Below are 27588 nucleotides of genomic sequence, written 5' to 3' on the forward strand. Positions count from 1 at the left end.
GATAGGGTCATTTTTGGTCTAGAATCTGTTTTTTTTTGTTTTTTTTGTTTTTGTTTTTGTTTTTTTTTTTGGTTTTCTGGGGGGATGGGTTCTTTTTTTAAATCTTTTTTTCATTTTTAAACTTTTTTTGGTCTTTTTTGCCCCTTTTTATCATCCCCTTTTTTGTCTCAAAGACTTTTTGCCCCCCTCCCCCCTTTTTATACAGTAAGAAGCAAGAAGCCGCGGGGGACGCGGTCCAGCTAGAAACACCCCCCACACACTCCCCCATTATCCCCACCCCCCTCCCCCCACCCCGAAAACAACCCCAAAACCAGAAAGGAAAAGCCAGTCGCTCCAAGAAATACATTCAAGGGAGGGAACGTGGCCTGTGCTCCCCCTGGCCCCTGTTTTGTGTCCAAAAAGGGCAGTTTAGGGGCCCATGGGGGGAGGAGTGTTAGAAAAGGGTCCAGGAGAGGTCAAGGTCAACGCCCCCCCCATGGCACCTCATGGCTGGACTTTGGTCAGCCATGGGGAGGAGAGATGAGGGTGGGGCATGAGTCCGGGGTCTCCAAGCGCCGGGAAGGAGGTTTAAAGCTCTGAGGTTGGGGGAGGAAGGGCCCGGACGCCTGGGTCCATCAGCCCCTGCACACACACCCCCCCCGGCGTGGGGTCCATTTGGTTTCCAGTGGAGGTGGCAGCGGTCTCGGCCCCTCCATGAGGTATATTTGGCAAGACAGAGAGAGCGCGGGCGCCACAACGCACCCCCCTGGCGCCCAGCCTCCGGCTCCCATGGTCCTTTGTTCCTTATTCTTGGGGGTCTTTTTGGTTTGAGGGTCCCCCCGGTCCTGGGGGGCATGGAGGGGCCTGGAGCCAGAGCCTGGAGCCCAGAGCTTGGAGGAGGAGGTCAGCCCCTGGCTGCATGCAGGGGGAGTCAAAAAGGGTTCCTAAATCCTCTCCCCGGCCTCTGCACAGTGCATGGATCGGACCCCCTGCCACATGCTAACCCAGACTAGACCGTCCCCCTCTGGCAGGATCGGGGCCATGGAGCTAGGCAGAGAAGTCTGTACAAAACCTTTGGGTGCAGCTGTGGGAGGAGGAGGGGGGAAGGTGGAGCCTAAGCTTGACCCCTGACCCTGACCCTGACCTTCTTCCGGGAGGGGCTCTGCCCACTGTCGTCAGCTCAGGGCTCCAGGTTGGGGGCTCAGGGCTCCAGGTTGGGGGCTCTGGTCCCTACCACAGGCTTGGGGCTCCGTGTCAGCTCCATGTCGGGGGGTCGGGACCCCATGTTGGCTTCACGTTGAGGGTCCCGGTCCCTACCACAGGCTCAGGGCCCCGTGTTGGCTCCTTGTCGGCTCCGTGTCCCTCCTTTGGGTCTGTTTTTTTTGTTTGTCTTTTTGTTTCTTTTTGGTTGCGTGTTTCTTTTTGGTCGGTGTCTGGGCGTCCGCGTGTCCGTCTGGGGCGCCCCACCCCCCAGCCGCTCACTCCATGGGGGCATCTGGGTCGGGGTCATGGCCGGTGTCGCAGGACGAGCAGGACGAGGAGGAGGAAGAGGAGGAGGAGGAGGAGGAAGAGGAGGAGGACGGGTGCCCGGGGGACTTGCCCAGCAGGCCAGGGGGGCCAGGAGGTGCCGGCACCAGCCCCACACCGCCCGGCGGCGGGGCCAGCAGCGGCAGCCCCGCATGGTTCAGGAACAGGGGGGCTGGCCCCAGGGCCGAGCTGCCCCCCGTGCCCAGCACCAGCGTCCCGCCCCCCTCCAGGCTGCTAAGCGACAGGCTTCCACCAGTGGCCAAGGCTGGAGAGGAGAGAGTGGGGGGAGAGGGGGGAGAGGGAGCCAGGATCAGGCCCTGATTGGGGCCTCCCTACCCCTGCTGGCCCCCCCCCCAACCCCTTCTCCCACTCTCTATGGGGTACCCCAGGATCGGGCCCAGATTGGGGCCCCTGCTGGTACCCCAGGATTGGGCCTGGATTGAGGCTCCCCCCCTCATCCATCCTCCACCCTCTATAGCGTACCCCAGGATCAGGCCCACATCAGGGCCCGTCTACTGCTTATACTCCAGGATCAGGCCCAGATTCAATGCCCTCCCAGTCCATCCTCCACCCCTATGGGGTACCCCAGGATCAGGCTGGGATCAGGGGCCCCCTACCCCCTCCTTGTACCCCAGGATCAGGCCGAAATCAGGCCGCACCCCCAGCCTAACCTCTACCTACTACAGACATCCCAGGACTGGGCCCAGATTAGGGCCCATCCCCTACAGGTACCTGAGAATCAGGCCCGGATCGGGGCCATACTCCCCTCTGCCAGTACCCCAGGATCAGGCCCAGATCAGAGCCCTTCTACCCCCCCACAGGTACCCCCAGATCAGGCCCAGATTGGGGCTCCTCTACCCCTGCAAGTACCCCAGAATCGGGCCCAGATTGGGACCCCTCTACCCCACTGCCAATACCCCAGAATCAGGCCCGGATCAGGACCCCCTTACCCCTACTGATACCCCAGGACTGGGCCCAGATCGGGGCCTCCACACATGACACAGAACAGACACATGGGGGAGTGAGCGTGCAATGAGTGTGTGATGAACACTGGTGACAGACGCGTCACATGAGGCCACAGATGCGATGGGGGGGCCCAGACGGGGATGAACAGGGGCGTCTGGGGGGCATTGGCCGGCCGGGCCCTCACACACTCAAGAGCCCCTTGCACACTCGCTTGTTCGCATGCCTCCTTGTGCCCATATGCATTTCCTTCCACACCCACAGGTGTGCGCTCCCCCATCCCCACGCACACACGCCCATTCATACTTTCTCACCAGTTCGCTCATGCTCCCCCCCTCGCACTCTCACTCTCACTCTCTGGCATTCACACTCAGTCACATGCTGGCTTGCTCTCCTTTGCATGTGTGCTCACTTTCCTGCATGGTTGCTCACACTTTCTGGCGTGCAAACTCCCACTTCCTTGCACACTTGCTTGCACTTGCTTACACTTCCTTGCACACTTCCACTTCTTCATAAACTTGTTCATACTTCCCCATAGGTTTGCTCACTTCTTTGCACATTTATTCACACTTCCTCACATGCTAAACTTCCTTACACTTGTGCTCACACTTCCTGACATGCTCACTCATACTTCCGGGCACACTTGCTCACACTTCCCCAAAAGTTTGCTCACTTCCTAGCATACTTACACTTCCCCACATGTTTGCTCATACTTCCCCATAGGCTTGTTCACTTCCTTGCACACTTGTTCACTTGCTTGTATGCTTGCTTATGCTTCCCCTCACACTTGCTCACATTTTCTTGCACACTTACTATCCCCACCTGCTTGCTCACACTTCCCCATAGATTTGCTTACTTTCTTGCATGTTTGCTCCCACTTCCCTGCACATACTCACACTTACTTTCACACTCATTCACGCTTCTGCTCCCACTTCCTTGCACACTCATGCTTCCTCAGTTTCTTGCTCCCTGTCCTGTGCATGCTCACTCGTACTTCCCCACACACTCCCACTTTGCCATAGGCTTGCTCACCCCCTTGCACACCTGTTCACTTCCTTGCAAGCTCACTCTCACTTCTCCACATGCATGCTCTTGCTTACTTGCACATTCATTCACTCATCTGCTCACACGTCTTCGCACGCTCACTTATGCTTCCCCACACAATCACTCCCCATCCCCACTCGCTCACTCTCTGTGCAAGGCCAGGCCAGGGGGGTGGCAGAGATGAGCCTGTGCACACGCACCTTGGATGGTGGCCAGCGGGTTGGTGGCCATGAGGGCCGGGTTTAACCCCGTGTTGACCCCCAGCACCGAGCTTCTGCAAGTGAAACCAGACGTGGCTCATTAACGCCCCCCAATGACGCGCCCCCCTCACCCTGCCCCACCCCCAGCCTCCCCAATACTTACCCCGAGGTGGGGGTCAGGCCTGACAAGCCGAGGGCCGAGTGGCTGCCGCTGCCCTGGGGGCTGGGGGTTGTGCTGTTGCTGGGGGGCGGCGGGGGAGGGCTGAGAGCCGGGGCCCCCCCCCCTGCACCCGGCCGGCCTGGGGGCAGTGCCGCCGACAAGGTAGTCACTGCAGGGGATGAGGGCATGTCAATGCGTAGGGCCTACATAAACACATGCCCCACCTTGCCTAGATGGGGTAGGACCTACATAAACACACATACCCTCCTTAGCCCAAATGGGGTAAGACCTACATAAACACACCCTACCCTGGCCTACATGGGGTGGGACTTACATAAACATGCCCCCCCCCCCAGGGCTGGGTGCCCTTTCTGTAGGTCCTACATAGAAGAGTGACCCCCACCATGTTGGGAGAGACCCTATGTAAACAGAGCGCACCTCCTGTGCGCACTCCCCCACCGTAAGCCCTGCGTGAACAGACCTGTTGTGCTCAGGCTGGAGGATGCCTGGGAGAGTGGGAGGCTCACTCCGGGGCCAGGGCTGGTCACCTGCGGACACGGGGGTGAGCATACGGGCTGGCGGGGGCCAGGGCAGGTGTCATGGGAGAGAGGTGTGGGGGAGAATATACCATGTGGGGTAAGTGGGGGAGTATGGGGGACGTACTATGTGGGGGTTATAAGGGATGTATTGTGGGGGCTGTAGGTGAGGGGATTATAGCGGATGTACCATGTGGGTGGAGTGTAGGTGCGGGGGGTTAGAGGCAATGTGCCATGTGGGGTAGGTGTGGGGATTATAGGGACCGTGCCAGGTAGGGGGTTGTATTTGAGGGCGTTAAAAATGATGTACCATGCTGGCAGTATAGGTGGCTAGATTTACCATGTGAGGCAGGTTCATAGGGGATGTACCAAGTTGGGGGTATAGGTGGGTTGGGTTTATAAGGGATGTACCATGTCAGGGGGGGTATAGGTGGGGGGGGAATTAGAAAGGATGTACCATATGGGGGGTGTATGTGGGGGCGTTTAGGGGACATACCACATGCAGCCTACAGGCAGGAGGCGTTATAGGGCACGTACCATGTGGGGGTGTTGGTGCGGGGGTTATAAGGGATGTACCACGTTGGGGCTGCAGGCGGGGGTGGGGGGGTTCGAAGGCACGTACCATGTGAGGGCTGTAGGTTGGGGGGGGCTTGCCCTGGGCGGGCAGCATGGGGCTGCTGCTGCAGGGGTTGATGCGCTTCTCCTTCTGGCGCCGGTTGCAGAACCAGACGCGGATCACCTCCTTCTCCATGTTCAGTTGCTCTGCGATCAGTAGGATCTCCTCTGAGGTAGGCTTCTGGTTCTGGGGGGCCATGGCGCGGGGTCACCAGGGCATTGCTGTGGGGGGGAGGGGGCTCCCAGGGGTCCCCAGGAAAGGTTCATGGCCCCAGCAGGGAGGCATCCTGAAGGGAAGCCGTGTAGGGGATGTGGGGGGCTCATGGGAGTCATAGAGGGGTTGCAGGGGTCACAGGAAAGTCATGGGAATCACAGAAGGGTCACAGAGGGGTTGTGGGGGGTCAAAGGGTGGTCTTGGGTGGGTTATGGGGGTCATGGAAGGTCACAGGGGATAGAGGATGGTTTGCAGGGGATCATGGAAGGGTCACTGGAGTATCAAAGGGGACTGCACATGGTCGTGGGAGATCATGGCAGGGTGGGGGGATCACAGAGGAAGTTACAGGGGTGTCATGGGGGGGGTCACAGGAGGGTGATGGGAGGTCCTGGGGTCTGGGAGGGGTCATAGAAGGATTCACAGAGGGGTTCACAGCATGAATGCTGTGTGCCCCCAGAGGACAGTGGGACACAGCAAACTCCAATGGGTGGTGGTGGCACTGTTGGCAATGGGAGTGTGGCGATGGCACGCGAGGAGCTCCCGCTGGCGACACTGTTGGCGGCGGGGCAGGGACCATGGCGAGCACCAACCAGTGGGTGGGGGTGGCAAGCAGTAACCGCCTGCAGGCACTGCCGAGAATGCCAGAGGCACTTTTTCACAGGGGGTACACTGCCACACTCAGGGAGTGCACCGCACCTGTGTGCACCACCTGCGCATCACCAGTGGTTCACAGGAGTGTGATAGGTGATCTCGGGGAAATGGGGGTGTCATTGGGGGTCACACAGGGTCAGAGGAAGAGTTGGGGGTTGTGGGGTCACAGAGAAGAGCATGGGACCATCAGAGGGGGTCACAGAGGTGTCATGGGGGGTCAGACAGGATCAGAGGGGGTCATGGGAGGGCTGTGGGAGGTCCCAGGGGTTTTGGAGGGGTCCTAGGGGTTTCAGAGGGGTTCATAAGAGTGTGATAGATGATCACAGGACTGTCATAGGGGGTCACGGGGATGTCATGGGGTGTCATACAGGGTTGGGGGGGTCACAGGAGGTCCCAGGGGTCCTGGAGGGGGCATGAGACTGTCATAGGAGGGCCACAGGTTCAGAGAGGGCACAGGAGGTCCTAGAGATCCTAGAGGGTCATGGGGGTCACGGCAGGGGTCGTGGAACTGTCATAGGAGGGTCACACAGGGTCAGGAGGGTCACAGAAGGTCCCAGGGGTCCTGAAGGGGGGGGGTCACAAAGAGGGTCATGGGACTGTCATAATGGGGTGACACAGGGTCGGGGGGGGAGCCACAGGAGGCTCCAGGGGTCCTGGAGGGGTTGTGGGACTGTCATGGTGGGGTCACGTAGGGTCATGGGTGCCCAGGCTTGGGGGTCTCACCGCGAGAAAGCTCTTCTCCAGGGCGAAGCGCACATTGGTCTCAATGCTGGTCCTCTTTTTGCGGCGGCGCCCGGGCAGCCCGTCAAAGCCCAGGCTGGGGCTGCTCAGGGTGTTGGGGCTGGGCAGTGTCGCATCCACTGACATGGTCTCTGCAGGGATAGAGACACCATCACCCCCTGCCCTGGGACCCCCCAGGTCCCCCGGTACCCCCTCCCTGCCCTGGTGCTCACCGGCGTCATTGAGCCACTTCTCGAGCAGGGGCTTGAGCTTGCACATGTTCTTGAAGCTGAGGTTGAGGGCCTCAAAGCGCGAGATCGTCGTTTGGCTGAAGTCGTTGCCATACAGCTTGCCCATGGCTAGCCCCACATCACCCTGCGGGAGGTGCTGTCAGCCCCACAGGACCCAGGCATCTGGGGGCCCTGTCCGTCCCCAGTCTGACTCATTGGACCCAGAGCAGAACCCAGGCATCTGAGCTCCCAGCCCCGCATCCTCACCCCCTAGACCCCCAGTGCCCAGAGAACCCAGGCATCCAGGCTCCCCCCACCCCTGCTCTCAGCCCCTAGACCCCCAATGTCCGGAGAACCCAGGCATCTGGGCTCCGGCCCCATCTATCCTCACCCCCTAGTATCCCATTGCCCAGAGAACCCAGCCGTCCAGGCCCCGCACCTGGGTGAAGCCCAGCTTGATGCGGCGCTGCTTGAAGGTGCGGGCGAACTGCTCCAGCTCCTCCAGGTCACTGGGTTCCTCCGAGTGCGACGGGGGCTCCAGGCATTTTTGGGGGGGGGCGTGGGCCAGCTGGGGCTCGGGCAGGCCCGGCCGCGGCGCTGGCTGGGAAGGCGCGGGGGTCACTGGGGGCGGCCACCCGCCCCCCCCAGCCCCTCCCGGACCCCCTGCCCTGACCTGTCAGGCTCAGGTGGAACCCAGGCGTCCGGGACCCCTGTTGGGGCAGGCGCGCCCCCCCCCAGCCCCGCTCACCTGTGCGGGCAGCCCTGGACGGGGCTGGCTGGGCAGCAGGGCCCCGGGGCTTTGCTGAGGTAGCTGAAAGAGATTTGGTGTCGGAAGCAGCCCTGGGGAAGAAATGAGTCGTCAGTGCCTGGCACACCCCCTGCCAAGTGGCTGGCTCTGGGGTGGGCATCGGGGCAGGTATCACAGGCCTGGGATGTGGCTGGCTCTGGGTGGGTGTCAGTGCACAGGTAGCACAGGCATAGGACATGGCTGGCTCTGGGGGGGTGTTGGGGTCCAGAAGAGTCCCCCCCTCACCTTGCTGTCCTTGCTGGGCCTGTGGCAGCAGGAACTGGGCGGGCGGCTGGAGGTGGTGCCCAGGCACAAGCACGAGTTGCTGGAGCTGCAGCAGTTGCTGGATGTCCTGGGGGGGCAGAGGGCGGTGGGTGTGTGTGGGTGGGGGGTCAACGCAGTGCTAAGGCCCTGGGCACACTGCAGAGCCCCGACGCAGTGCGGGAAGGCGCAGTGCGAGGCCCCCATGCAGCACAGCGCAGTGCCAGCCCCCACCCAGTGTACTGAGATGCAGTCCAGGGTCCCGCCAGTACAGTGACATACAGTGAGAAGTGAGGTAAGGCTGGGGGTATGCATGCAGTGAGCTGACTGGGCCTGGCAGGGGCAGCAGAACGGGACACACTACTGCAGTCCCGGGGGTGCAGTGAGGGAGTACAATGAAATTGGTGTAGCCTTACATAGACCATCAACTGCACAGGCTGGGGGAGGGCCATGCAACCCAGTGGGTTGACATGCAGACCCACAGGTGGGGGGTGGTACACTGCAACGCAGTGCAGAGAAATGGATGCAGTGAGGTGGTGGTTCAGTCTGTGCAGTGATCTGGATGGGCAGGGGGGGCATGAGGGAGAAGTGGGGTGGCATGCAGTGTGATGTCAAGCAATGCAGTGTGATGCCGTGCAATATGGTGCGACACCATGTGATGTAGTGCGATGCCATGCAACGCTGTGCAACACATCAGGGCGGGGGCCTTACCTGTGCGGTGAGCTGGATAGGCTGGGAGAGGGCAAGGGAGGGTGCTGTGGGGGCAGGGGGGCCGGGGCCAGGGCCAGGGCCAGGGGGGGCATCGGGGCCAGGGGCAGCGGCAGCGGCGGCGCTGGCGGCAGCCGCCAAGAGCTGGGCCTGGGCCTGCTGCAGGAGGAGCTGCTGCTGTGCCGGCATCAGCGCCGTCAGCTGGAGGGGCAAGGGGGGCGTTAGTGCCGAAAGCCACCCCCCCAGCCAGCGGCAAAGCCCCCCCCCAGTTATTGCAGCAGCAGTGGAGCCCTCCCACTGCACCAGGGCCATGACCCTTGACCTCCTCCCGTATTGTCCCCCCTTCCCCTGAGGCTGGGGGCACTTACTCCTGCCAGCTGGCTGCCAGCCAGCATGAGCTGAGCTTGGGGCAGGTGGGGGGGAGGCGGGGGCACCGGGGCAGGGGCTGGGGCTGGAGCTGGAGGCATTTCTGGAGCATCCTCTGCCTTGACCTGGGGAGAGAAGTGGAGTCAGAGCCAGGGGGTGAGGGGTCATGCCCACCCTTGCCCGGGTTAGGATCATGGCCCCAGCAGGGTGCATGTGGCAGGGAGGTGGTCTGGGGGATCCTTCAGGGGGGTCATTGAGGGGTAATGGCAGGGTTTCAGGAGTCGTGGGGGATCACAGAGGGGTTGCAGGTCGTCACAGAAGTCATTGAAGGGTTGCAGGGGTTGTAGAGGGGTTGTGAGGGGGTCACAACAGAAGGATCATGGAAGGGTTTTGTGGGGTAAAAGCTCAGAGATGCCCCCCTTTCAGTGCTGAGGGATTGGGGGCAGGTCTCGAATGCCTTTTGGTGGGGGGCAGGATGAGGCGGAGCAGGGGGAGGGGAGGGCAGGGCCCCCGCCCCGTCGTTTTCTCGCTCCCGCCCGCGGCACTTCCTGTTTTCGCCGCATCCCCGGGGCCGGGACTTCCCCCTGCACCCCCTGAGTCAGCGCCGAAAACAGGAACGGGGGGGACCCCCCTAGGGGGCCGGCAGGAGCAGGGCCGGGCTGCGTATCCCCCACTGGACTCCTGGGGCAGGGCAAAGCTGGACTGGGCGTCCCTGGGTGGGCACACAGCCAAGAGGCGGGTGGGTGGGGGTCGGTGCTGGGTGCAGGGTGCAGCGGGGTAGGGAGAATACAAGGGGGGCTCAGGTTGGGTGTGGGGGGGCAGGCTGGGGATAATGGGTGGGGTCCAGATGGGCATGGGGGGGTCCTACCTTGGTGCCGGGGCCAGTGAAGGGCAGGGGCTTGTTCTGCTGGGCCTGAGAGAGACAATGGGGGGACGACACCTGAATCAGCAGGGGATGCCCCCCCGCCAAGCCTCCCCACACTGGACCCCCCCATACCTGGTGGTTTGTGTCGGGGCCATTCCGTTCAGGGTCTGGAACAAGAGAGACGATGAACCCTCAGACCCCCCTGACCCCTCAGATACCCTCCTGGCACCAAGTACCCCCAGACCCCCTCCTGGCATTGTGTACCCTCCTTGGCACCTCCCAGATACCCTCCTGGCAGTGAGTACCCCCCCAGACGCCCCTACACCCAGGTACCCGTGTGCTCGCCGGGCAGGTCCAATCGCGACTTCTCCAGTTCCAGGGGCTTAGACATTCTTATTTCTATGGGAGAGAGATGTGCAGAGGTGAGCCCAGGCATCCAGGCGCCTGCTTTCCCCCCCCTCACCCCCCCGGTGCCCAGAGAAAACAGGCGTCCAAGTCCCCTGTTCTCCCTCCCCACCCCTCAGTACCCAGGGAACTCAGGGGTCTAGGCTCCCAGCCCCATTCTCCCCCCTCAGGCCCCAATGAACCCAGGTGTCCAGGCTCCCAGCCCCCTCCCAGAGCTGGAGAGAACCCCAGGGTCCAGGCAGCTGTTGTCACCCCCACCAGCCCCTTGCACACTCCCCCACCACCCACAGAGGTGGGAGAGAAAAACCAGGCCTCCAGCCTCCCAGACCCCACTCCCCCACACCCCACTGCAGAGCCAGGAGAGAACCCAGGCAACCAGGCAATGGTGGTGGGGGAGAGAACCCAGGTTCCCAGCACCCCTGCACTCACCCCCCGGCCCTCGCCCAGAGCTGGAGAGCACCCAGACATCTGGGCTCCCAGCCCCTGCTCATGCCCTGAGAACCCAGGTGTCTGGGCTTCCGACAGGCCCCCTACTCTTGCCCCCTAGCCCTCCCTGCCCCCCTGCACAGAACCCAGGCATCCGGGCTCCCAGCCACCCCCAGCCAGGCCCTACCCACACCCGTCCTGCCCCCAGAGCCAGCGCCGCTTGGTTTGGGCCCTGCGGGGCTGAGGCGCCGGCTGGGCCCAGCTTAATTTGCATGGAGCTCTGAGTCACCCCGAAAGCGGGGGGGGGGGGGGGTCCTGGAGACGGGGGCATGGAGGCCTTTGCACAAGTGGGGACATGCAAGGGGCGTGCAAGCGGCTAGGAGTGTGCAGGAAGGGTGCACCTGGCTTTGCCTGGCTGTGGGAGATGAGGCGTGTGCAAATGTGTGTGTGTGCACTGGATCCTCTGTGTGTGTGTGTGTGTGTGTGCGCGCGCGCACACGTGCCTATGGGTCCTGGTGTGCCTGGGTCCATGGGTGGGCGCATGCATCTGTGTGTGTGTGTGTATGTGTGCATGTGTGTGCCCCTGCCTGTCCCTGTCCATGCAAGCCTGCGGCTTTGGGTGCATGTGTGTTTGTGTGTGTATGTCTCGGGGTATCCGTATGACCCAGTGTGTGTGGATGAGTGTGTGTGTGTGTGTGTGTGTGTGTGTGTGGGCATGTGTCTGTCTGTGTTTCTATGTCCATATGTGTCTGTGTGTGTCCATGTGCCCGCATGTCAGTACTTACATGTGTGCATGTGTGTCTGCATGTCCTTGTCCATGTGTGTCTGTGTCCATGTGTGTCCCTGCATGCATGTCTGTGTATCAGTGTCCATGTGTCTGCCTGTGTGCATATGTGTCTATGTGTCTGTGTGTGTCCGTGTCCATGTGTGTGTCTGTCTGCCTGTGTGTCTGTGGGTATTGGGATGCGTGTCTGCTTGTGCCCCTGGCTAGGTGTGCGCGTGTCCTGTGTCCATGGGGGGTGGGGGCAGGGGCGGGGGGTGGGGGCGGACCAGCCCCCCCTCCATACACACTTTCACTTCCCCAACCCGCTTCCCCTTTGAGTTTCTCCGGGTTAAAAACAGCCGTAAGTTACCGACACTGACCCCAAAATAGCAGCTTGCAGTCCCCAGACCCTCTGGGCTCCCCCAGACCCACCCAAGCCCTCCCAAACCATCCAAGACCCCCCCAGGACCTCCCAGGCCTGCCCAAACCCCTGTGGGCCCTCCTGGACCCCCCACAAAACTCCATGGGCCCTCTCTGACCTCCACCTAAATCTCCTTCCAGACCCCCCTGGGCCCTCGCAGACTCCCCTGACCTCCCCCCAGACCCATTTGGGCTCTCTTAACCCCCCCCAGACCCTCATGGGCCCTCCCAGACCCCCCAGATCTCCTCCAAGACCCCCATGGGCCCTCCTGGACCTCCCAGATCCTGTCAGACACCCCCTGCCAACTCCCAGACTGCCCCAATCCCTCCCAAATGTGTACCCTCCCAGATGTCCCTGACTCCCCTGGGACCTCCCAGACTGCCCCAATCCCTCCCAAACCTTTTCCAAGACCCCCCTGGGCCCTTCTGAACCCTCTCCAGATCCCCCACCAGACACACAGCCTGTCCCAACCATCTTAGCCCCTCCCTCCAGGTCCTGGCACCCCCCAACACACCCTGCTGAGGTAGAAGTAGCCCAGACCCCCTCACAGCCCATGGCACCCCCTGCTGGGCCAGCCTCCCCCCCAGCTCCTGGTGATGCTACAGACGGGGACCCCACCCCCTTGGCCCCAGTACCTGCAGGCCACATGCCGGGGTTCACCATGACGGGCCCTGGTGCAGGGCCAGGGGAGGGGCTGGGGGGAGTTCCCGGCCCCCATCCCCCCTCAAAGCAGGAGCAGGAAGCAGCTGGGAGGAAGCGGGGGGTGGAGACACACGTGTGTGCGAGTGGCGCACGCGCAAGCTGGCGCGCACAAGAGGTGTGTTCATGGAGGCAAGCGGGACATGCAAAGTGCTGGTACCCGCACACATACTCACGCGCATGCACATGTATGCACCTGGGGCTGGGCTGGTACGTGCGTGAAGGTGAACACATATGCACACACATGTGTGGCCTGCAAGCACACGTGTGTTGGAGAATGGGCCTGGGGCACGCACAAGAGGGCCAGGATGCAGCCTTGTGCAGACACATGGGAGTGTGTGTCACAAGTCCACCTGGCTTGCACACGAGTGTGTCCTCCTTGCACGGGATGCACATGGAGGTCTCGGGCCGGGGCCTGATCTGCCCCTTGTGTCCACCAGGGGGCAGCACAAGCCTTTGACGGCTTCACACCCACACCACACGCTTGGGACAGGCACAACAGGGCCTGGCCACACAACATAACTGCACAACGCTGCAGAACACAGCATGGCCACACAACATGGCACGGCTGCACAGCATGACATAACCACAGAACCGCACAGCCGCACAACATGGATCAGCCCTGTGACATGGCACAGCCGCACAACACAACATGACTGCACAACACAGCAAAGCGGCACGGCACAGAATAACTGTACAACATGACACGACTGCACAACATGGAAGAGCCACGCAACACAACATGGCACAGCTGCACAACACCTAAGAGCTGTACAATACAGCACAGCCCTGCAACATGGCACAGCCACACAACACGACACAACCGCACAATATGACACGACCGCAAACCTGCACAGTGACACAGCTGCACAACACAGAAGAGCAGCACAACATGGCCCAGCAGCACAACACAACACGATGCAGCCGTGACACCATTGCATGACATGCCCAGCTGCCCAGCCCTGCACAACTGCCCAACATGGCACAGCCAGAGGGCCCAGAAGAGCCACCTGTCACTGCACAACTGCCCAGCACAACACAACCGCCTGACATAACACAATTGCACACAACCGCAGACAGAAGATGGCATGAACATATGAGGGAACAGGGCCCAAGTGTGCACCAGGCCATCCCCCAGGGCACGCAACCTCACACACATGCATGTGTGCACATGCACACACTCAGACGGGTGGATGGTGGGGTCTGGGGAACCGGGGGGAGGGGAGAAGAGGGTTGTGTGCTTGGCTAGTCAGTGCCGCTGCCTTCACACACACATCCTGCTTTTGCACACGTTTGCACACTCACTGCCCCCCACAATGCCAGGACAATGCTGTGCACTGTGGGGGTCTGTAATGAGGCTGTGTTGTACATGAATTGGAGGGAAGGGGTGGGGTTGTAGCACACGCATGTGCATGAGTCAGTCCATGTGCATGTGTGGTTGAGTGTGCACCTGGTGTTGGGTGCATATGTGTGTATGTTCTGGACGCTTACCTGAGTTGTGTGCATGTGTGTGTATATGTGTACTGCACCCATGCATGCCTTTGACCTGAGTGTGTCAGCCCATGTTTGTGTTTTGCCCCCACGGCCCTGCATCCATGACATGCAAGTCTGGGTGTGTCATGTAAGGGTGTGGATGTGCCCAAGGCAGCGCCTGTGTGTGCAGTGCAGGTGTCAGCCCGGGGGTGTGGCGGGTCTGTGCTGAGGGATGGAAGCACAAGCTCTGTGTGTGGTTACACATGCATCAAGACTGGGGGATGGGGGCACGTGTGCACACGCGCACATGTCCCAGATGCCTGGGTTCCTTCTCTGTGCGTGTGTGTGTGTGTGTGTGTGTGTGTATCCCAAATGCCTGTGTTCTGTCGGGGGGGGGGCAGGTGTATGTGCACGTCCTGGACACCTGGGAGCAAGTTTGTGTGTGTGCATGGGTGCGGGTATGTGTGTGTGCGTGTGTATCCATGTCCTGAATGCCTGAGTTCTGTGCACATGTGTGCGCGCATCCCCATGCATGTTGTGGGGGGGGGAACAGCTCCAGATGGATGGGGCTGCATAGACCATGCCACTCTGCAGGGAACCAACCCCCCCCAAAACACACCCCAAATTCACGCACACGGAGGGAACCCAGGTGTCCAGGCCGCCCCGCCAGTATTTGAGTGATCGGTGGAGCTCTCCATCACTCACCCCATCTCCACCTGCCTGCTGGGGCCTGTGCTGCCCTGGGGTGGGGGGCAGAGGTCACAGTGTGAAACCCCTGCCCCTAGGGCACAGGGGTGGCTGAGGCCTGGCCTACTCGTGTCACCTGCCAGCACCCGGACAACTGGGTCCCGGCCACAAAAGCCCCCGCTAGGCTTCATGAAGAGACCTACCCTACCCGTGTTCCACCTCCCTGCTCACTGACAGCACCTGGCCACCCTCATGCCACACGAGGCCCGGCACGTGCTCGTGCCCCCCACCCCCGCGCATCCTCGTGGGACACGCATGGCCACAGACAGACAGACGTGGGGGTGGGGTCTAGGCCCCGGAGGGAGGTGAATGGATGGGGGGGCGAGGCAGAGGTAAAGGGGGCACGCTGGACCCAGGGCTGGGCGGGGGAGGGGGTTGCAGACCCCCGGTGGCTGGGGGGTGGCCGCGGCGCTGGAACAAAGGGCCGGGGCTCGGCCAATGGCAGCGCCCAGCGCCACTGACCTTTACGGTTATGATTTCAGGGGCGGGGGAGGGGGGCTCCGTGGACGGGCACATGGGGGAGGGGGCCGGGACACCCCCGAGACCCCACTGCAGGGGGAGTGGGCCGCGACCCCCCCGCTCCAGCACCGCCACACTCCTAGGGCAATGGGGGGCTCTTGCACACGTGTGTGAAATGCACACGTGTGTGAAATGCACACATACAACGCCCCTGGTAGGTACAGCCTCGCACGGGCGCTCCCTCGTGCGAGGGACGTGGCATGAGGGCCGGGAGGCGGGGGGGAGAGGTGGGACTTGCACGACGGCCCCCCCCCGTGTGTGCGCGCGTGTATGCACTGTCAGGCCTGGGCCCCCCTGGTGCAGCCCCCCGGCACCCGCTGCCCACCCAGGGCTGGAGCGGAGCCAGGCGTCCGGCCCCCCAGCTCCCACCCAGGTGCCCCGACCCCTCCCAGGGAGGCCAGGCGTCCGGGCCCCCCGAGCCGGACCCCCACCCGCAGCTGGCAGCCCCGTCCCCTCCCCTCTCCCGGCCCGGCTCCCCCCCCGCCCGTATCGACCGCAGGAGCCGGCGCCGCGGTTCGATCGGGCGGTGACAGTCCGGATCAATACCGGCGTGAATAAAAGTCCCGGCTGCGCCGAGCCCGCCCAGCTCCCGGCTCCGGCTCCGGCTCCGGCGGCCGCTGCCGGCTCCGCGCTTGCCCGCCCGGTACGTGGGGAGCCGGGGGACCCGGGGCACGGGGGATCGAGGGACCCGATGCAACGGGGGGGCTGGTGCATGAGGGACCCGGTGCACGGAGGAGCCGGTGCACAGGGGATCTGGGGGACCCGATGCAGCGGGGGACCTGGTGCAGGGGGGAGCCGGTGCACAGAGGATCTGGGGGAGCCGGTGCATGGGGGGACCCGGGGGCTCTTACCGGCCGCCGGCGTAAGGCTCCATCCGCGTCTCCCCGGCAGCGGCCGCGGGACGAACATGTCGCGGAGCCGGGAGTGACGAGCTGCATCGGGGGGGGGGGGACCGGCCGGGGGGGGCGGGGGGCGGCGGCACGTGCGCGGCGCGCCCCGGGGCCCGCACAATGCACCGGGCGGGGGGGATGCAGGTGCTGCCCCCCCCGCCCCCGCCCCGCGGCACCTGCGCACGGCCCGGCCCCCCCTCCCCCCCGCCCAGCATTGTCTGCCCCCCCCCCCCCGCTGGCAGCAGCGACCCGCGTCCCTCGCGGCCCCCCCGCGCCCCCCCCGCGGCCGCCCAGACAAAAGCAATTATCCCCGCGGCGCGGGCGCCCCCCCCAACATCAATCTCCCCCACCCCAGAGATCCCCGGGTGCCCCCCCCGGACACCACCAGCATCCACCCTCCCGGGACCACTTCACCAACACCCCCTGGCTGAGCCCCCCGCGGCCCCCCACCCAGACACCCCGGGCTAAGCGCCCCCAGCCCCCCCAGAGACTCCAATATCCACCCCCTGCTGGGAGACTCCCAGGCCAGCCTGCTCCTCAAGACCCCCAGCATCCCCCTCTGGCCCCCAGAGCACCCCCTGGGAGCCTCCCATCCTCATCCCCCAGGCTCCCTCGAGAGACCCTGGGGCAGACCCCCCCCCGGCACCCCTGGCTTCCACCCCCATGGACTCTTCACATCCACCCCCCGCCAGAGACCCCTCAGCAGACCCCTATAACATCCCCCCCAGGGCAGACCCCTGAGCATTGGCCCCCCCCAGACATCCCTCCAGCAGACCCTCCTCCTCAGCCCCCCAAAACCCCCCTCAGGGTCAACCCTACTGGACAGAACCCCAGAAACCCCCAACCCAGAGACACCTCCCAGCATTGACCCCCCTGACAGACCCCCAGATACTACCCAGCCCACCAGCATCAACCCCACCTGTACAGACCCCCAAGAGAGCCCCCCCAGCCTTGACCCCCTGGACAGACTCCTGGAGACCCCAACCCTCCCTTGTGACTCCCCAGCATTGACCCCCCCCAACAGACCCTTCCAACCCCCCATACACCTCCCTAGCATTGACCCCCACAACACCACCCCAGCCCCCCCAGCAGTGTCCCCCCAGACAGACCCTGCTGGAGACACCCATCCACAGAAATCCCCCCACCCCCTCCCCGGTCCTGCACACTGAGTGGGGCTGTCGCGCGTGCCAGCACTGGGTGCACACGCATGGGCACAGCCGGGCCCCTCTCTCTCCTCTCCCCTTCAACCCAACTCTTCCTCTCTCCTTCCAGGAGGACTTGCTGCATGAGAGGGGCGGGAGCCACCCTTGCACACCCACATGCACACTCACACGTGTGTGCTGCTGTAAACCCCCACCCCCCTTCCCTCCCACAGTACCAAACACAAGACGATGCATCCCAGGCCTAAGAGGAGGATTCAGAAGAGGACAGGGAAGGTGGTCGCCAGTTCAGAGTGAAACTGAGGCACAGGCCCAGGCCTGGATGTGTATGGGGGGTGGGGGGCACACAGTGAAAAATGAATAAAGGCAGGAAAAGGAAAGCAGCCTGAGCTTGGTCACTGGAAGGGGGGGCGGGGGAGGTGGATGGATGGAGGATGGAGGGATGCAGGAATGGCTGGACCAGGCCCTGGGGAGTGAGAGGGGGCAGGGGGCTGCAGAGGAGACAGGAGCTGGTTTCATGGACAGATGGACACCACCTACCCCTGGCGCAGCACATGCAGGGTGGGAGGCTGTGGTTCAGCCCTGCCTGGTGCTAGCGAGGAAACCAGGTGTCTGAGCCCAGAGCAGGGAGAGTGCCCAGGCATCCGGGCCCTCAGTTTGCAGCCCACCAGACTCTGCTCATCTGCCAGAGCAGGGAGAGAGAGAGCCCAGGTGTCTGAGACCCCGCTCCCCAGAGCAGGGAGAGCACCCAGGTGGCCAGGCCCTCATGCTCTAGCCCATGAGACCCCCATTCAGCTCCCTGTGCAGGGAGAGAGTCCGGGAGTCTGGGCTCCCTCCTCCCAGAGCAGGAAGAGGACCCAGGCGTCTGTGACCCTGCTTCCCAGATCGTGGAGAGAACCCAGGCAGTCGAGGCCCTCACGCTCTAGCCCACAAGACCCCAGCTCAGCTCGCAGCGTGGGGAGAGAAGCCAGGCATCTGGGCCCAGGGAAGCCAGTTCCTGGGTCCAGGCTCCAGTGGATGCCCCCAGACGTTGTGGCCCGGCCCCCCTGCCTCTCCCCCCCCCCCCCCCCCCCCCCCCCCCCCCCCCCCCCCCCCGCAAGCACCAGGCCCCCCCAGACTCCCGTGAACCAGGCTCACCTCTCAGGCAGAAGTGGCCACGGTAAAACATCCAGTCCAGAGCAGTCCAGACCCTGTGGGAAGAGGAGACTGGTCATACCACCACTCTTACGGCCCTGAGCAAACCCAGGTGCCTGAGGCCCTGACTCTCAACCTGCATCCCCCACAACCCAGGCATCCGGGCTCCCAGCCCTTCCGCAGCCTTCATTCTTCTCCCAGGGCTGGAGAGAACCCAGGCATCCCGGCCCCTCGCTCTGGCTCTGATGAACCGGGCCTCGTTGCCTTCGCCCAACGCTACACTGGTGGGAGACCCCGGGCATTCGGGCTCCAGGTGTCCCTGTTCTCACCCCTCTGACCCAACTGTCCTCAGAGAACCCAGGTGCCTGGGCCCCAGGCCCCCCTGCTCACACCCCTGGACCTCAGGGGATGCCGGCGCCCCCACCAGGCCCCACAGTCCCGGGACAGAACTCAGGCGTCCGGTGTGTCTGCCCCCCCCACGGCTGGCGGGTGCTAATCAGAGATGTCATCTGCACAGCGCAGTCTTTGCTTAAGGAGATTTAGGGCAGGAATCAATAGGAAATTTAAAAATCGATGCGGCGAGTATGAGAAAATCGATGGCGTTTAATCGGCCTGCCGATCCCCCGTCACAACAATTAGCGCGGCCCGTGTTCGACAGCCGCCGGCGCCCAGGGGGCGGGGGGCGGGGGACTGCGGGGGCTTCCCTAATGGTGGGGGGGGGAACATGGCTACAGGGGTGCTAGGAGTCCCCCCTCCTCAGAGCCAGGGCCAGGAGGGGGCTGGCTTTGCCCTGGATTTGCTGGGTGGGGTGAGATTGATCTGGATTTAGGGAAGTTTGGTGTGGATCTGGAGGGGCCTCGATGTGGATTTGGGACCCTTGAGGGGTCCCCGAATCTGGGGGAGGTCCCTGGGGCAGGATGGGCAGGAAGTGGGGGGGATGGCGGACGGAAATGGGGGTCACAGTGGGGAGGGAGGCTGCGGGCTTCTTTGAGGCAGTGTCCTGGGGCACATGCCTGAGTTTTCTCCCAGCTCTGGCAGAAGAGTGGGGCCTAGTGGGTTGGAGTGGGAGAGGCTGGGAACCTGGCACCTGGGTCCTCCCCAGGCTCTGGGAGGAGAGTGGGGCCTAGTGGGTTCAAGCTGGTAGGGCTGGATCCCTGGACTCCTGGGTTCTCCATGTGGGCGCTGGCAGGGCCTGATCCGCACCACAGAGGGAGGGGCAGGGACTGAGCCGGGTGGGAGCCAGATAGAAGCGCTGGCGCTGGGAAATCCCCCGAAAAATCGATGGGCTGGCGTCCCCCAGCCATGCGCCGAGCGCTGCAGGGCCAAAGCTGACAAGGCTCTAATCAACCCGTCAATACCCTGACCCCAGCACTTAACCTATCGACAGGCGGGGGAGCCCCGGGGCCAGGGGGGGGCTTGGCACAGCCCCGGCTGGGGCCGCGGGGGCGAGGGCTACGGGACAATGCTGGGGCCACGGGGCTGGGGGATGGTGTGGAACCCTGGGGCTGCTCTCAGGCCCCCTTCCAAATACCCCCCAGTCAAGATCCAAGACTCCCACGTGGCCCACATGTACAGCCGGGTACAGGGGCCAGGGACTTCCCCCACACCGCTCAGCTACACCCCAAAGCTGCCCTCAGATACACTTGGGTACAGGTGCCAGGGACACCCCCAACCTCTCCTTTGATAAACCCAGACATTGGCACAAGGGACACCCTAGATTCTGCTCAAGTACACCCCAAATCTGCCCTCAGATACACCTGGGTACAGACCCCAGAAACACTCCGCACCCTACTCAGATACACCCCAAATCTACCCTTAGACACACCTGGATATAGGCAGTGGGGACAGCCCACACCCCACTCAGATACACCCCAAATCTACCCTTAGATACACCCAGATACAGACACACCCTGCCCAGCTACACCCCAAAATTATCTTCAGCTGCACCTGGATACAGGCGCCAAGGATACCCCAAACCCTGCTCAGATACACCCCAAATCTGCCCTCAGACACACCCAGGTACAGGCGCCAGGGACACCCCACTCAAATACCCCCCAAATCTGTCCTCAGCTACATCCAGACACAGGCCCCCGAGACCTTCCAAAGCGTTCCCTCAGAAACACCCAGACACGGCCCATGAGACCCTCCAGCCCTGCGCGACTACACCAAGATCCAGGCCCTGGCAACCCCTGGACCCAGGTCTCAGAGACACCCGGAAATAGGCCGCCCACACCCTTGAGCCTGCCCTTAGCAACCCCCTGGATACGGGCCTGTGAATCCCCCCACCCCACAACCTACCCAAATCCCCCCTTCAGATACACCCGGATACAGGTCCCAGGGACAGCCCAACCGCCCCCACGGCCTGGGAATTGCCCCTGGACACAGACCTCGATGCAGGCCTAAAATACAAGCCCCAGCTCCACCTCGAGGCAGGCCTCAAACATAGCCCTAAAGATACAGGCGGCCAAACTCCCCTCCACGCCCCCCCCCCAAGACCCCTGGATACAGGTGTCGGCCTGCCCCCCAACCATCCCCTATACCCCAATGATGCCCAAATAGGTCTCAGAGCCCCCCAGAAGAGACCCCTGGATACACTGTGGGGGCTGTGATCACACCCAAACGACACGTCAACCCCAGTAGCGCCCCCAGATACACCTGGAGAAAGAGCCCCCCATAACTATCCCCTAACAGCCCCCAGCTTCCTGTACTGCACTCAGGGCCATGCCACACCTGCCGGTGTGCACGTCAGGTGCGTGTATGCGCATGTAGCATGCGTGTGTGTGCCCAGGGAGGGACAGGGGGCACGCATTGTGTTCAGGTTAATCTCCCAGATGCCTGGGTCTGCGGCCGCCCAGCCCCCACGTCGGTCGCAGGCCTATAAATATGGATTGGGAACAGCCGTGGTAAAGGTCATGGTGGGGGAGGGGGATGCTCCGGTCCCTGTCGCACGGGGGGGGAGGGGGGGCGCACACACCGCGATACAACAGACACACGCATGCAGGGGAGCAAAGGGCATGTGCCTGGCTGGTGTGCACACACAATAAAGTGGCATGGCATAGGAGGGGCACACACAAACACACAGTGCAGGGGTGCAGAGGACGGTGCCACAGACCTGCCACAATGTCCAGGGCACACAGGATGTGCATGCGCACACATAGACAGGGAGGGACACGTGTGCACAGAAACATAGAGGGAGACGTATGTATACACAGACACAGGTATTCATACCCCAATGAGGCACGAGCATGCAGGCACACATGGGGACATCCTGAAAGGGACACGTGTGCACACAGAGACACAGGTATTCACTCCCCACTGAGGCACAAGCATGCAGACACACACGGACACACCAAAAGGGACACGTGTGTACACACAGACACGGAGGGACACACGTCCACACACAGACACAGGTATTCACACCTCACTGAGGAACAAGCACACAGGCAAATACACAACACCCCAAAAGGGACACATGTATGCACAGACATACACAGATACCCCACTGAGGCAGGAGCATGCAGGCACACATGGACACCCCAAAAGACATGCAACACACACAGCCACAAGCAGAGGTACACACAGCATACGCGAAAGTACATGGGAGTGGGCACTCTACTACACACCAGAAAAGTCCCATGTGGCACAAGCCGAAGGGATACACACAAGACCATGAAAAGTGCATGGAAAAGGACACACGTGCACATGCATACACTCACACACCACCCGCCTGAGTCACACACATGGCACACACAAACATCAGGCAGAGGCACACACAGCACACACACAGGGACACGGGAATGGGTGTGGCATAACATCCCTGAGACCAGTGACACACATGCAGACACACAAGCCATGGGGGCCAGGCCATGTGAAGGGTGTGGGAAAGGACACAGCCATACATAATCCCCCCCAGTGCACACATGCATGTTCACAAACCCACCCACACACAACTGCTTGCTTTGAGGGTCTGGAAGCTCAGCTCACACTACAACCTTCTCCACCGCTACTGCCCCAAACACATGCGCACCCACGCACTTCTGTTGCGCTGGTGTGCACCTGTATTTCCACACACGCAGCTGCAAGCATGCAATGCTTTGTGAGCCTCCCAGCAGGCCAGCCGGCATCCAGGCACAGGCACCACGCATCCACGTGTGCACGCATGTGCATGTACATGAGCATGTGCCTTGTTTTCACCCCATCCCCTGGGATTTTGAACCAAGGGGTGGGACACAGCAATATCGGGCCCTGTTCCCTCCTCTCTCTGTGTCAGGCAGCAGAACTCCAATGCGAGCAACACACACCTGTGTGCATGCAGACACGCATGCACATGGACATGCCTGCAGAGATCTGCGTCGGGCATTGCTGAACCTGCGAGAAGCTGGTGCAGAAATCCGGTTAGACGAATCCAGTTAAAGTCTGGCTGCTCGGAGGGGGGGAAGGGGAGGAGAGGGGGAGCCAGGATGCCTGGGTTCTAACCCCCCCCCCAGCACTGGTAGAGGAGGGGGGGGCGTCCAGCGCATCTCTGCAGCGCTGCGCAGTCGCGCCGGGCCCCAGCCGCCTCTGCATAGCCAGGGCCCAGCTCAGGCCATGATGGCTCCCTGCCCCCACCCCACAGGCCAGCGCCTTCTGCGCCAGCCAGGCTAAGACCACGCAGGGCTGGACAGCACCCAGTGTGGCCCCAGTCCTGGCCTGGGGGGGGATCTGTACAGCCCCAAGCACCCCCGATCCCAGCCTGGGGGATAGGGACAGCCCTGAGCACCCTTGATCCTGGCCGAGGAGGTCCGCACAGCCCTGAGCGCCACCAATTCTGGCTGGGGAGTCCATACAGTCCTGAGCATCCCCAGTGCCAGCCTGGGGGGTCTATACAGCCCTCAGCACTCCCAGTCTTGGCCTTGGGGGTCAATACATTCCTGAGCACCTTTGATTCCTACCAGGGGGGTCCATACAGCCCTGAGCACCAAAAATCCTGGCCTGGGGTCCATACAGCCCCAAGCACCCCTGATCTCAGTCTCAGGGATCTATACAGCCCCGAGGACCTCTGATCCTAGCCTGGGGGGTCCGTAAAGCCCCAAGCACACCCAATCCCAGGTGGGGGGGGCCCATACAGCCCTGAGCACCCCTAATTCTGGCTGGGGAGGTCCGCACAGCCCTAAGCACCTCTGATCCCAGCTGGAGAGGTCTGTACAGTCTCAAGCACCTTCCTGGGGGGCAGGTTCGTACAGCCCTGAGCACTCCTGATCCTGACCTGAGAGGTCCATACAGCCCTGAGCACCCCTGATCCTGGCCAGGGGGGGCAGTCTGTACAGCCCCAAACACCCCAGGTGGCAGCGATGGCCTCTCTGCAGCCTGGATCCAGGGCCTACAGAGCCAGTGCTACATGCACCGGGCAGACAGACAGACGGAGCCAGAGAAGGGGGCGCACAGGCACGGCTGGACAGAGGGAGCTTGCGCTATTTATAGGCACATTTCCCGATATGCAAATGGAGGGAACTATTTATACGCCGGGTGTTGGATTTTCAGATATGCAAAGGGCTGGGGCTATTTATAGCCTCATCGATGGCTCGGTGGCGGAGCCGCTATTTATAGCCCCGCACACGCGCGCGGGGGCCAGCATGTTTTCCCGATATGCAAATGAGCCAGACTATTTATAGCTGGATCCCGGGACTCCCTTCCGGTGCTATTTATAGCACGGTATCGACGGGCTCCAGAGTGGAGACGCCAGCGGCTGCCGGGGCAGGAACGGATGGACGGGGCTGGCCTGTGGGGCTAGGGAGCTCCAGAGATGGACAGACAGAGGGATGGAGGGACAGGTAGAGGGTTAGAGAGGAATGGTGGGATAGAGGAATGGATGAGCAGGCAGACGGATGGATGGATAGATGGGGGGATAGAGGGTTAGGTGGACAGACAGGGGGATGGATAGTGGAAGAGATGGATAGACAGATGATAGAAAGATAGATAAACAGATGGATGGATGGATGGAGAGGTGGACAGATGGACGAGGCAAGAAGATGGATGGAGTGATGGACAGACAAAGGGATGGATGGATGGATGGAGAGATGGAGGGATAGAGAAAAAGACAGATGGATGGATGGACAGACAGACAGGTAGGTAGAGGGAGGAAGGGAGGAATAGATGGATAAACAGACAGAGGGATGAATGGAGGGACAGACACTTATGGGGACAGACAGATGAACAGACAGATGGACAGATGAATGGATAGGGGAATAAAGAGATGTAGGGATAGACAGACAAAAGGATGGAGGGATGGATGGAGAGACGGACAGACAGACAGATGGATGAATGGTGGGAGGGATAGACAGAATGGAGGGATGGATGGATATATGTAGAACAGAAGAAGGCCTGTATGGGGATGGACTGACAGACAGACTACATGGGTAGGTGGGTAAGTGGATGGACGGAGGGAGAGGCAGACAAACGGACAGAGGGACAGGGAGAGGAGGGATGGTGGGGCAGATGGACGGAGATGGGCCAGACAGGTGGATTTGTTTCCCTAGGGACAGGCGGAGCCAGGCGTTGGGCTGGTACTGGCCAGACAGACAGACGTAGCCCCTGTCCCAAGCCTGGGAACCCCCACCATCCCCTCCTTCCTGGTACCTGTCTCAGCGCGGGAGGCAGGGAGGGTATCACCCTCCATATTGCTGGGGGGGGGGCATTCCCTCCCCTCCTGTGACAGTCAACATCTCTCCACCCCCCTGGGGCCACACAGGACTGGGGACCCCCCAGGCTTAGGGAGCTGCGTGTGCACGTGTTCATGGGCTGCATGTGCTCCCGTGTCTTGACACATTTGCATGCAGCTCAGATGAGCCCCCCCTACACCTGCCATCACACACACCACCCATGTCATGCCAGGCGGTGAGGGACAGTGACACGCATGGCGGCACGCATGGGTGCACACAGACATTCTTGGCCGCCCATAGGCGCTGCTACCCCAGGGGGCTGTGAACTGGTGGAGAGACACATACACATACATACACGTATGCACACACACACAGAACCCAGGCGTCTGGGGTGTACGCATACATGCACACACATATCCCACCTCCCCAGGCATCTGACACACACACACACACACACACACACACACACACACACACACACACGCACACACACACACACACACACACACACACACACACACCTGCTACCTCCAGGATGCGGCAAAGTGAAGCAATGGACCAAGCTGACAGAGAACCCAGGTGTCTCGCCCTCGGTTCCCCCCCACAGAGAACCCAGACCTCCGAGCTCCCAGCCCCCCCCTCCCCGCTCCCCTCCCCAAGAACCCAAGTGTCCGAGCTCCCAGCCCCCACCACTGTCACTCCCAGTGCCCCCGTGCCATCAAGCCAGGTGTCTGGGGCCCCTGGCCCCCTGCTCTCACCCCAGCGCCCCCCCCACAACCCAGGCGTTCGGACTCTCAGCCCCAGCTGCTATCATCCCCCAGCCCCCTCTGCTGGAGAGGACCCAGGCATCCAGGCCCAGACCTGTGAGTGGGTGTGGAGGGGGTTCTGGCTCCTACCTCTGGCCTGTGGGGGGGAATGTGTCCGTGTGTCCAGCAGTCACCCACCCGCGTCTGCCTGTCCAGCATCCCCCCCCGCTCCCTGCCGCAGCCCCCGGCCCCGCCCTGCACCGTGGCACTGCGAGCTTCCCCCGGCAGTGCCCCCAACCCCTACACACCATGGGGCGCTGAGCTGGGCAGGGGGGGTGGGACAGCTGGGGTCCGGAGCCCCCTGCCCACCCCCACTGGGTGGACAATAAAGAGGTGTCACAGCTTGCCCCGCCAGCCCCAGGGGTCCCTGCAGCAGCATCAGGCCAGGCCTCCCCCCCCCCGCACCTGCCACTACTACAGCCAGAGTCCCCTGCACCCAGGCTGAACATCTCCTGGGTAACACATGTCTAAGCGGGGGGGCATGGGGCGAGGGTGTGCATGTGTGTGTGCAGGGGGGTTGTGTGCAGAGGTGTGTGCGCCTGAGAAGGATGTGTGTGTGGGGGGGTGCAGTGGCATGTATGCCAGGTGGGGTGTGGGTGTGTGTGTGGAGGGGGTGGTGCGTGCCTGGGGAGGGAGGATAAGGGGTTGTGTATAAGCAGGGGGGGCCTGGGAGGATGTGTGTGTAGGAGTGTGTGTGTGTGCATGCCTGCAGGACTATGCATGCGTGGGGACAGCCAGGGGGTGTTGTGCATGTGTGCACAGCATGGAAGGGGCTGTCACAGGGCTTTGTGTGCCCGTGGGTGTGTGTCCCGGATGCCTGGGTTCCCTCTGTGTGTGCATGAGTGTGTGTATATGGCTGGGTGTACATGGGGGGTTGCGTGTGGGGGTTTGTGCATGTGTATCTTGGGACGCCTGGATTCCGTGTGTGTGTGTGTGTGTGTCAGATGCCTGGGCTCTCTGTGTGTGTGCGTGTATGTGCGCGCGTGTGCCCGCCCCAATCAATCTCATCCCGCGATGCAAAAAAGCCCCGGCGCACGCGGAGGGGGGTACCATTAATATGCAAATGTGAATGCAAATGAGGGGGGAGGGGGGCCCGGAGCTTGCACCTACCGCGGCTTCCATCGGCGGCGCCCGCCGGCGGCTCCATGCGGCCGGGCGGGGCGGGGCGGGGGGAGGGGCTGGCCCCGCTCCACCATCATCATCATCGCCCCCCCACACCCTCCTCCATCCCTTCGGCCCCAGCCGTGGTTGCTCGGGCAACGCGGGATGCAGCCGCGGCAGCAGCCGAGCAGGGAGGGGGGAGGGGCAGAGACCCCCGTGGGGGGAAGGGAGGGGGCATGGATGCCTGGGTTCTCCGCAACCCCCCACCCCCGCAAAAAAAAAAAAGCCCCCGGGGTTTTATGCAAATAGGCTTGGCAGATCCAGGGTGCTGAGGGGGCTGGAATGCTAATGAACGCCCCCCCAGAGATGCACGTGCACACCCCCCCTCCCTGGATGTGACCCCCCCCATTCACACAGAAAACCCAGGCCTCTGGACACACACACCTCTGCTACCCCCAGGATGCAATCCAGGTTAACACCCTCCCCATTCATACACAGGCAGGGAAGGATTGCAGCTAATCCAAATTAATGCCCTCTTGCCTGCACCCCCCAACACACATGCAGAACACACGTGTCTGAC

General features: G+C 62.3%; 1 protein-coding gene across 4 annotated transcripts; it reads right to left on the reverse strand.

The window, feature by feature from the left end:
* Positions 1 to 299: 299 nt before the first annotated feature.
* Positions 300 to 27045, reverse strand: POU2F2 (POU class 2 homeobox 2). 4 transcript variants are annotated; one of them, XM_090053223.1, is made up of 17 exons: positions 27018 to 27045; positions 18467 to 18519; positions 10160 to 10225; positions 9959 to 9993; positions 9830 to 9874; positions 8964 to 9086; positions 8599 to 8796; positions 7873 to 7978; positions 7588 to 7679; positions 7279 to 7440; positions 6843 to 6984; positions 6613 to 6761; positions 5032 to 5211; positions 4355 to 4421; positions 3877 to 4042; positions 3714 to 3787; positions 300 to 1771 (listed from the first exon to the last, which is right to left on the reverse strand). In XM_090053223.1, the coding sequence occupies exons 2-17, from the start codon at positions 18495 to 18497 to the stop codon at positions 1458 to 1460; spliced, it is 1950 nt and encodes a 649-aa protein (XP_089909349.1). In that variant the 5' UTR covers positions 18498 to 18519; positions 27018 to 27045; the 3' UTR covers positions 300 to 1457. The 4 variants fall into 4 exon arrangements, with proteins under 4 accessions (XP_089909349.1, XP_089909348.1, XP_089909350.1 ...); XM_090053222.1 differs by lacking the exons at positions 18467 to 18519; positions 27018 to 27045 and adding an exon at positions 16131 to 16217; XM_090053224.1 differs by lacking the exons at positions 8599 to 8796; positions 18467 to 18519; positions 27018 to 27045 and adding an exon at positions 16131 to 16217.
* Between the last annotated feature and the right edge of the window lie 543 nt (positions 27046 to 27588).

Source organism: Crocodylus siamensis, chromosome 6, assembly GCF_052110815.1.
Source record: "Crocodylus siamensis isolate JL-2025a chromosome 6, ASM5211081v1, whole genome shotgun sequence".
Classification (NCBI taxonomy): Eukaryota; Metazoa; Chordata; order Crocodylia; family Crocodylidae; genus Crocodylus; species Crocodylus siamensis.